Source organism: Cibotium barometz, chromosome 15 (assembly GCF_041138505.1).
Source record: "Cibotium barometz isolate CiBa-2024 chromosome 15, ASM4113850v1, whole genome shotgun sequence".
Lineage (NCBI taxonomy): Eukaryota > Viridiplantae > Streptophyta > Polypodiopsida > Cyatheales > Cibotiaceae > Cibotium > Cibotium barometz.
In genome coordinates this window covers 34,272,106-34,282,133 of record NC_141060.1, presented here as the reverse complement: position 1 = coordinate 34,282,133, position 10,028 = coordinate 34,272,106, and the positions used below count along the sequence as shown (strand labels likewise).

Below are 10,028 nucleotides of genomic sequence, written 5' to 3'. Positions count from 1 at the left end.
AGGGCACATGATGGATGGCTAATGTGATATCTTTGGACCTTGGGGAGGGGTTATAATAGCCCCTCTATCTTAAATGGATAAAAATGAAGCAAGATATTCAATTATGGGTGAGCATATTCTTTGGAAAATGGTGGCTGAAATGTCTTGGTGATGTGGCAAATAGGTCTTATGATTGAGAGCAAACTACCAACGGTGTAGGGTTTGGTGTAAAGAGGATAAGCCCAGCGGACGTCAAAGTGGCTGCATTTAGGTTGAGGGTGAGGAAAGGTCCGCTAATTCAAGTGTTATTTTGCAAGGTGGGTGGTACTTAGTGTGTGTGTGCGTGTGTGTGTGCGTGTGTGAGAGAGAGAGAGAGAGAGAGAGAGAAGCAGCAGCAGCAGAGAAAAGAAGAAAGAGGACCCATGGCTCGCAAGTTCTTCGTGGGAGGCAACTGGAAATGCGTAAGATCTTCTCCTTGGCTTCTACAACCTGTTTTTCAGCATTTCTTGTGAAGCGTTCTACCAACTTAGTCCTACCTAAATCCTGCATTTGTCTTGTAGGTTCTCTTTTGTGTGCGCATTTTAGGGTTTGTCAGCTTCGTGTGTTGCCGACTGTGGGATTCTTGCCGATCATAGATCTTTTGATCAAATGGCATGATGCAGGGTTTGGCAATTCCATGTGTTACAGGTTCTAGGGTTTAGGCGGATCGCAAATCTGTTTGATCAGATGGCATGAGTAGGCATACCTACATGGCTACACCAGATTGATGATTGATTTATGAGTGGGATAATGGCAGATATCAGTCATTATTTTTGCACGTTTTTTGTTTCCTGCATAACATTTCTTTTGGTTAAGGGATTATGTGAGACTATGTTTTTTAAGTGGTAACATCACATGCCAGGTTGGCTCTGTAATGATTGTTTAACTTGTAGGAGTGTTCTCCTGTGCTCAGACCCACCCAGCCACCCACCCACCTTCCTTTGCATCTAAGTGTCATCAGAGTACAGCTAGTAATGTCCTAGAAGATTTCCTCTGGGGTGAAGTGCATAGCTTCTATGCTGTGAAAGATGTGGTGGTTGTCGGATGCATGCATGCCAAACAAGAGCCCAAAATTATCTGGCTATTAATAGTTTCACCAATCGAGCTCACCATGCACTGTCAGGACATGAATTATCCCACTGTCAAGAGTATGTGGTACACTAAATCGGTGCAACAAGGCATTATGGAGAGTGAATAGACTTGTCATGACCTTTTTCAAAGGCAAAGGCAAAGGCAAAAAGGATGACATACCTGCGTTAGGCCTGGTGTAATGCTATGTTTCCTTTGTTACCCTGCTTATTGTTGCACAGGGAGCTGGAGGCCAATATTTATCCGCCTTGACTCTAGCTTTTACATATTCAGTGGGCAGTGAGTGTTTGGATTGTAGCCCATGCTGAGGCGCCTGGACTTCTCTAATTCTGTACAGCCTTCTCCACACTCTGAAGCACGAGAGGTATTGGCTCTGTTCTAGTGCGAGTTTTATCTCTAAGCCCATGAGCTAAAAGTGCCCCTGCATAGTAAAAGAAGCCATTGGTTCATGGACATGTATCTTACTATGTTTAGTGAGTCGGGTAATCCTCATCCATTTTAGAGTTTCCAGGCACATTCTTCTTAAAACTTGCATAAATTGGGAGTCTAGACACTCTCAAGCATTGTGCTTTTGTGTATGGAAGTGACGAGGTTGTGCAGACGCAGGGGCCTGTATGCCAGAAGGCAGCTAAGGTGTAAAGCCTAGCCCTATAGCAAGATTAGGATTGTCCAGGCTGTAGGTTTAACCCCTGGACCCAACCCCTTTGAGAGGGCTGTTTTACTGTGTACAATGCATACTCTAATTTTCCTGAGTTATCTTTCACATGGGACATGCTCACAATCTTAACGATTTGGACTCTGGAGTTTCATGGGTTTAAAATATATCCTGCTGCTCACGTTGTGAGCCATAGTACATACCAAGTAGGATGATGTGATTTTTTGCTTTGCTTTTTGCACTGTTTCCTATTTTTCAAGCTTAAAGTGCCCATTGATGGAGCTATTCATCTGCTTTTGCAGAATGGAACTGTGGAAGAGGTAAAGAAGATTGTTAATGTTCTCAATGAAGGGGATGTGCCTTCCGAAGATAAAGTAGGTGAGCATCAGTTATCTGGAAGAAATCATTGTCATATGCCAAGCTTTATTTGATTTAAAAAGGTTTGAGCCACTAAAACTTTCATGATTGTTTTTGGCAGAGGTGGTGATCAGTCCTCCTTTTGTCTTCTTGCCGCTAGTAAAGAGCTCATTGCGTCCTGATTTTGCTGTGGCTGCCCAAAATGCTTGGGTCAAAAAGGGTGGTGCATTCACAGGGGAGATCAGGTTAAAATCTCTCTCTCTCTCTCTCTCTCTCTCTCTTTTAGAGCATGACATCATGCGAACTTGCCATTTTTTGTATTATCTTTAATATTGGTGCTCATTATGTTTGTGCTTATGAACATGCTTAATGATTCTATCTAGTTGTTTCTTGCTTTGTATACAGTGCTGAAATGCTGGTGAATTTAGACATTCCCTGGGTTATACTCGGACACTCTGAGAGACGGCTCCTGCTGAAAGAGTCTAATGAGGTAAGGCCCCTGCAATGTGCATTCCTCAAGGAGTATGGCTCATTTTTACTAGTGCTTCTCCTTTGATGTTGTTGTGGCTGATATTCGAGAAGAATTCCAGCCTAGAAATTCCTTTAAGATTGACTCTTCTGGGTATCATATGCATCTTGTGCTGTTCAGTGAAAGAGACCGGTCTGCTTTATGCTGCATGATGCAGAAGTTTCTGGCCTGCTAGATGGCTATTAGATGATAACCTCTTGGCAGCAGAAGCATACCCACAGATTTTGCAGGTTGTGCACCATGGTCACATTATGAAGGTGTGTAGAGTTGTTCTTCATCAAGGAGGTGATAAGAGGTCCAACACGTAAGAGTTGAACAAAACAGAATGGTGGCAAGAGCAAACCAAGGAGCAAATGGATCCTGGTGATGATGTTGTCAGTCATGCTTCTTTTATTCTCAGTGTGCATGACCTTGTGCGCATCTGCGTTTGGGTGGGTGCCACATGTGTCCATGCATGCTATGGACGGTTGTGGAAAGAAAGTTTCCGAATGCCCATAATGCCCTGGAGCTTGAAGTAGACCTTATGTTCACTGGCAGATTTGTTGTGCATCCCCCTAGTCTCTACACCTGGAGATGATGAGCCAATGGTAGTATTTGCCAGCCAGGTAGGCTGTTTTTGAATGATCACTTGTGATGCTGCTCTCTTTTTAGTTGCCTATGGCAGTACTGCCAGCTACCCTTGAATCATCACTTTGGAAGCTGCTTTGAGCTAGCAGGTAGTAAAACTTGTTGACTTTGTGCTGCTTCTCGGTGTGGTTGGCAGCGTAGTATCCCAAGCATGGATTCTATGCTCACGAGTGCCTGAATTCTGATCCATCTGCTGCATTTCACATGGCTGTTGTTCTCTGTGTGCAGCTGAAAACGCAACTTGTTTGCATCGTTATGCTCCTCTGTCTGAGAGGTCATATCAGTTACCTATTCTAGGAGTATTCCTGAGGTTCTCCAGTGTCCTGCTTGTTGTTTTTGATTGTGTGGATCTTACTTCATGTCACATGATGTCCTTTGCTAACTAGCTTTGTAATCTGTTCTAGGTTAAGTCTCAAAGAGCTTTGAGATTTTTTGGCTAGGTGGTCATGATCTTGCTTGTACAATGATGTTAGCTTTTGTATTGTGGTTACCATGCAGTTTGTTGCGGACAAGGTTGCTTATGCACTTAGCCAAGGACTGAAAGTTATCGCTTGCATTGGGGAAACACTTGAGCAACGCGAGTCTGGGGAAACTTTAACTGTTGTTTCTGAGCAAACAAAAGCTATTGCAGGTTATAACTCACATACTATACTCCACAGCAAGGCCTGTTGTATGCCTCTTCTCATCTCATCTGGCCATAATGTGTCCAGACCTTTATATGGATTGATGAAATGTATCTATGTCATACTGCAGGAAAAATTCATGACTGGAGTAATGTTGTTCTTGCTTATGAACCTGTCTGGGCTATAGGCACGGGCAAAGTTGCAACCCCTGTCCAAGCTCAAGATGTCAGTGTTGATCTCTGTTCTATTTTCATTGTTTTGATTGTAACAGAAAGTGTGAAAATGTAAGGAAGGTGTTCACCTTAGGTGTTGTCTGTTTGTATTTAGCCCCATCTATTGTTTTCAAGGTCTTCTATGCAAAAAATAATAATAAGCCCACCTTATCAACTCACTTGGCTGGTTTGGGATTTGTCAGGTGCATACTGATTTACGGAAGTGGGTTGCAGCTCATGTGAGCCCAAAAGTGGCTGAGTCAGTAAGGATTATTTATGGAGGTATTGCCATCATTCTTTCATGATATAACTCTAGTGTTGTGTGGAAACTTAGTGGCAGTTTAAGGAGTTAATGTGCATATCCTCGTGTTCTTGGTCTCATTCCAAAAACTTACCTGAGTGCTTGGTTGTTTACAGGCTCAGTGAGTGGTGGAAATTGTGTGGAACTCGCTGCCCAACCTGATGTTGATGGTTTTCTTGTTGGGGGTGCTTCTTTGAAGGTTTTTGTTTCAAACATTGCTGTCAAAATTAATCTGCCTGTTAAAGCTTCTAAATAAAAATTGTGACATGTAGGGCTTATTCTAAGGTGAGTTCCTCCCTTTTTTGTTGGTAATTTTGCAGCCTGAGTTTATCGACATCATCAAAGCTGCCCTTGTGAAAAGTTAAATCATTCAAATAATGAGGGACATGGGGTAACAGTATGCAAATGGAGCTCTTGGTACTTTTATTTTGTCAAAGAGATCGATTTTTATTGAAATCCAACCTACTGCTCGACAGGCAACAGACTGCCCTAGCCTCCTTTTTGTTGCCCATCACCACCACAAGCCTTTATTACTAATTAGTCATGAGGCATCACCAATTAAGCCTTAGCACTCTCAACAACTCTCAAATGCATAAAGTGCTCTCTCTCTCTCTCAAACTCTGATTTATGCCCTCCTGGGTTCAAAGCTTGGTTTGCATTGGATAATGCTTAAAGGGTTCTGACATAGTCTAGGATGTTAAACAATCTTTACCCGCTTTACCCTAGTGGCATAGTGTCATTGGCACAATTCCGAATAATAAATGAGCCCTTCAATCTTAACTAGGGAAAAAAATGTGAAGGTAAACGCAATCATTGTTATCCTTGGCCAGCCCTCTGTCGAAGCTGGGTAATCAAGAAGCATTTTGTCGATGAATTGAAAGGCTTAGCATCATAGTCGGCTACCCTAGCAATTCCTCATCTCAGTAGCGTGGGCCTGCTTATAGATAGCATCTTCGCTGGACCTTGCCTGGTAGAAAATGGTGCCAATCACAGCCCATACGTGCATAAGATGGTTGTAGGGTTAAGCAAATTATTTGACATACAATGCAAAGCTTCTCGTAATCATCTATGCAAAAAGAGGAGACAATGCTCTTGCAATGCCAAAGACGAATTGACTCTGCCACATCCCTGGTAGCATCTGCCGGTGCAGCCGACGGAGATATCGCCGTCGGCCGTTGCCATTTCCTTCACTACAGGAGCGGGCTGCAGCCATTTTTTCTTAAAATTATGGAGCTTCTTCTTCCGTTTTCCACAGCCCACACAGCCCTTCATTCTCTTCTGATGTTGGTTCCACCGCCTAGGAAATTCAAGTATTTGAAACGTTGGAAGCCTCTTTGGAGGGTGTTCACACGCAGAGGCACTTCCCCTTCGAGTTTTGGATTCGATTCTTGAATGTTTGGACCATTAGACTCTCAAAACGCGACAAAAATATCACTTATCTGCCACTTGTCACGATGATTATAAGAAAAGGAAAGTATCGTTAAATCTGATCGAGGACTCACAATTGTGAGAGTCGTTAAGGACTAGATGGCTTGCATAATTCAATAGAAGATATTTGTTGATTGTAAATGGACCATTTTGCTAATAAGTTCATGTACTAAAGTTATCATTCATGGGAGAATATGTATCGTGACGAGTCAAATTTTCATGCACACTTTTTTTGCAATTTTTGGAAGTCATGAACTCTCAGTATAGAACTAGGTGTTTTCTAACACCAAGTTCAACAAGTATGTCTAAGTTATGTGGTTAATGTCTAGTCGAGATAATGATAATATTCAGTAAGGCTTGTTTTAAGAACTAGGGGATTTCTACCACCAAGTTCAACAAGTATGTCCAAGTTATGTGGTCAATGGCTAGTTGAGATGATGATAATATTTCATAATGTTGCAAATTGGGTGGAGAGCCAAGTCTTGGGAGATCACCAATCAGTATCCACACTAATGTGCGTTTAACAAGAGGTTTCCACAAATTGGTCTAGCCATCCAAACCCCAAAACCTTAAGGTGATGGAGGACCTTTGGTCAATCCATTTTGTGAATATCTTTTGGTGTTACACTTTGGCACCACTTTTCTCAACACCCTCTCTAAGTGCCAACTTGTCTACTTTTTCTTAGCTCAAACTTGTCCATGTTTTCTTGGCTCACTGGCTCAACTTGTCTTCTCTCATGGCTTAGAGGTTACATTTCAACCCATGGCTCAAACACCATTTTGGAAATTGGGTTAGGGGGACAAGTCTTGTGGTGTCACTCAATTTCCAATTGTGTTCACGCCAATGCGCTTAACTCAAGGTTCACACAAATTGGTCTAGCCATCAAGACTTCAAAATCTTAAGGTGATGAAGGACTTGTGATCTATCAATATTTTGGAAATCTCCTAGTGCTACACTTTGGCACCGCGTTTCTCAACAAGAGTTATCCTAATTGACTCAAGTAAGTGTCTATGAGACAAGGTGTCTTAGAAAGGAAATGTTGAGGACATGGTCCTACAGCTCAAGTGAGCAAGCTTGAGATTTGTCAAGATGATCCTTTTGTTCGGACCGTTGCAATGGTTAAGGCCTAAGACTATACATTAGCACATCAAGAAGACGTGGGCAGGTAAAGCAAGCCTAAGATAACTTTTTGAAGATCAAGAGTCTCTCCACAATCTTTGAAGTTTTGAACCCGATGATGGGTGTACTTAAGGAGGAACCCGGAGAGGTGATGGGCTTGAACTTTTTAGTGTCACCATTGATAGGCTAAGTTAAATCCTACTTCATTTATTAACTAGAGAAGTAGAATGCCTAGAGGTATGTCAATATAAATTGCTAGTAGAATTTTATGGATGAGTGTGTAGATTGCAAGTGGTAGTATGATGGATCGAAAGTGTTTTTCTCAGATTGTAAATAGTAATGGATTTGGAATTAGTTTAAAAGAGCCTATTATTGCTTGTTCTAGGTTTTTCTCGTTCAAACAAAACAACACAAGTTGGTTTTGCTTTGAAAAGTCCTTGCAACTTATGTTCCACCTGATTGCTCACTTTCTAGCATTTGATCCCTTTTTTACTTCGATCGAATCCATAGTCTTAGCCTAGCCCTATCCAATCTCATGGGTCTCATCTTCTACTCTCCATTGGACTTATGGACTTGGTATGAACTCACGTACCCATAATTGAAAATCACCACTTTACTCAGACACACTTTGGACGAGTTCATACATGCACTCCTTTGAACAATAGTCCTTTCATAAAAGAAAACCATATAATTCTTTTCATTTATGCATACATCATATGTCCATACCACATATCACAATTAACACATCAATGTCACATATCATCATAAATGTTCTCACACCATAACCGTGATCCTTAGACCATGATGGTATGCACTAATGACCTTGAACACACCACACAATAATCCATAAACCTATGTGGTAACTTTATAGGATTTCACAAACAGACACATATGCATCACATGAATACAATATTCCAAACAAATGGGTAGAATTTCAATCACCATCTTCACTCTCCAAGCAATGAAAACCATCACAAGCGTAATGAGATATTATAGCTCTCCAATCGGAACTCTGAGCAAGTCGAATTTCTCCAGTCCCACAATATATCTTGGCGAGGTCTTCTCAGGGTTATTCGCTCCTTAGGATGACTTCCAAGTCTTGATTCTAGAAGCCATTCTATGCAACTTTAATTAGGGTCTTTTACATACAAAGAAGGTTATTTATCTACTTCTCTTATTTGGGCTTATCTTTAAGTAAAAAATTTATAAGGTTCTTTTTGGTCATTCTTAAGGACTTCCCCTTCCTTAAAGGTTCCTTAAATATAAAATATTCCAACCTTGATTTCTTGAGTTTACTTCTCTTAATACCATTGAGATGAAAAATCCTTCACAAAATCAAGTACTCAGCCTCTTTGAATTTAGGCACATTCAATTCTTCCTTTTCTTATTCTTGACTTCATTCATCCAAGAATAATTTAATTTAGTCTCTTTAGTGCATGTCAAGACTTTCCTTCTACAATATAACTTTGCACCACTTGATTAAGGTACTCACTCACAATCTCCTTGATTTAAGGATTGATCAAGTTTTTCTCTCTCTAAAAATATGTTTCTTGCGAGAGACTGATCCAATCAATCCACATTTAATACAGTTTGGTTTTTTAGAGTCAATTCTAAGGTTTTGGGCTATTCTATGGATATTGACCAACTTCTCTTTATAAGTCTTGTTTATCCTTGCATTAAGACTTATATAAATAAGAATCCTAACAAGCCTTAATTTTTGTTATTAAACTAAGATGTTTTTCTCATCTTAGTGCTATTTTTCTCTCTACACCTCTAATCTTACTTTCTCTCTCTAGGCATGGGAGTAATCCTAAGTTTATAAATAAGTTCTTGCTCTCCTAATTAAATCCCAATCATTCATAATTCAATCCAAAGGCTACTTAAACCTAGGTTTATCATAATTGAAAGCATCTCTAGGACTAACTTTCTCTTAAAATTTTGATTTATCCTAAGGCTTTTTTCATAATTTAATTAAATGATAAATTCTCCTAGGTTTAGGAATATACTATCCCATCATCTCAATTTCCTAAGGTTCAAGACAACAATAAGGTTCCTCAATTTGCTAAGGTTTAGATATTAATTTAAAAGCACGAGGATAAATACTAGACCTTAGAGATCTTGTCTTGAAAAATGTGTAGAGATTAACAAATTATTTTTTCTAATTTCATTTAAATTTAAAGTTCTAATTTTATTACAAAAGGATAAGAAAACAGTAATTTATGAATAATATATAATTATACATTGTAAAAATTGGTTTATAGGAGATTTAATGTATCCAATGGATAAAGAATTACACTCTTTTCTCCTTCAAGACTTAAGGATTTTTTTGTAGATCCCTAGACTTGTACAATCTCCAATATATTACCTCTTATATCTTAGATGATTGCTTTGAACCTTGGTAAACTAATCTAGGATTAATTTGGGCATGTGATGTACTGAAAACTAAGCAAAAGTACTCTCTTAGATCTGGATTTCTCATGAAGGGGGGATCTTTTTATACTAGAAAATGACTGTTACTCCTCCCTATTAGTTTGCTCAAGTTGGTAGCTCACCATATCTCATGCAACTCAAGCTTAGGCTTTTATGAATCCATCATGCACTCAACTACTCTATATGCATCCACCCATACCTCTATTCAACTCTTACATTTATGCACGGCTAGAGTTATCTATTAGTTTACTATGCTTGTCTCCACATTAATTACTACTTTCCTTCCAAAAGTTAATCCTAAGATATTTGCACTCATCTTTGAAACTTAGACTTTAATCTTTCACCCATCAACCTTGACTCAATTAATTAAATGTGCACTATATTCACATCCTTTGCCACCAAGGGTAAGGCACACATATTCCATTATATATTTTATGAATAATCCTTATTATTCATTTTTTAAAAATAATTCTTTTATTTCTTTTGGATTTTTTAAATGTTACTTTTGTGATGTTATTTCTCTATTTTAATCCCAATGTGCAGGGAGGCGCACATGGAAAAACCTCAATTTAACTTTTACACATGACAACTTGACTATTAACATCAATTTTTATTTTTTTATTTCTTAGTCTTTTAAAAT

At 39.4% G+C, this 10,028-nt stretch overlaps 1 protein-coding gene across 1 annotated transcript; it reads left to right on the top strand.

The window, feature by feature from the left end:
* Positions 1 to 248: 248 nt before the first annotated feature.
* Positions 249 to 5,098, top strand: LOC147631208 (triosephosphate isomerase, cytosolic-like). Its single transcript, XM_086809550.1, has 9 exons — positions 249 to 440; positions 2,065 to 2,140; positions 2,241 to 2,364; positions 2,525 to 2,609; positions 3,774 to 3,906; positions 4,029 to 4,123; positions 4,314 to 4,392; positions 4,528 to 4,610; positions 4,732 to 5,098. The coding sequence occupies exons 1-9, from the start codon at positions 402 to 404 to the stop codon at positions 4,774 to 4,776; spliced, it is 759 nt and encodes a 252-aa protein (XP_086665676.1). The 5' UTR covers positions 249 to 401; the 3' UTR covers positions 4,777 to 5,098.
* The last annotated feature ends 4,930 nt before the right edge of the window (positions 5,099 to 10,028 follow it).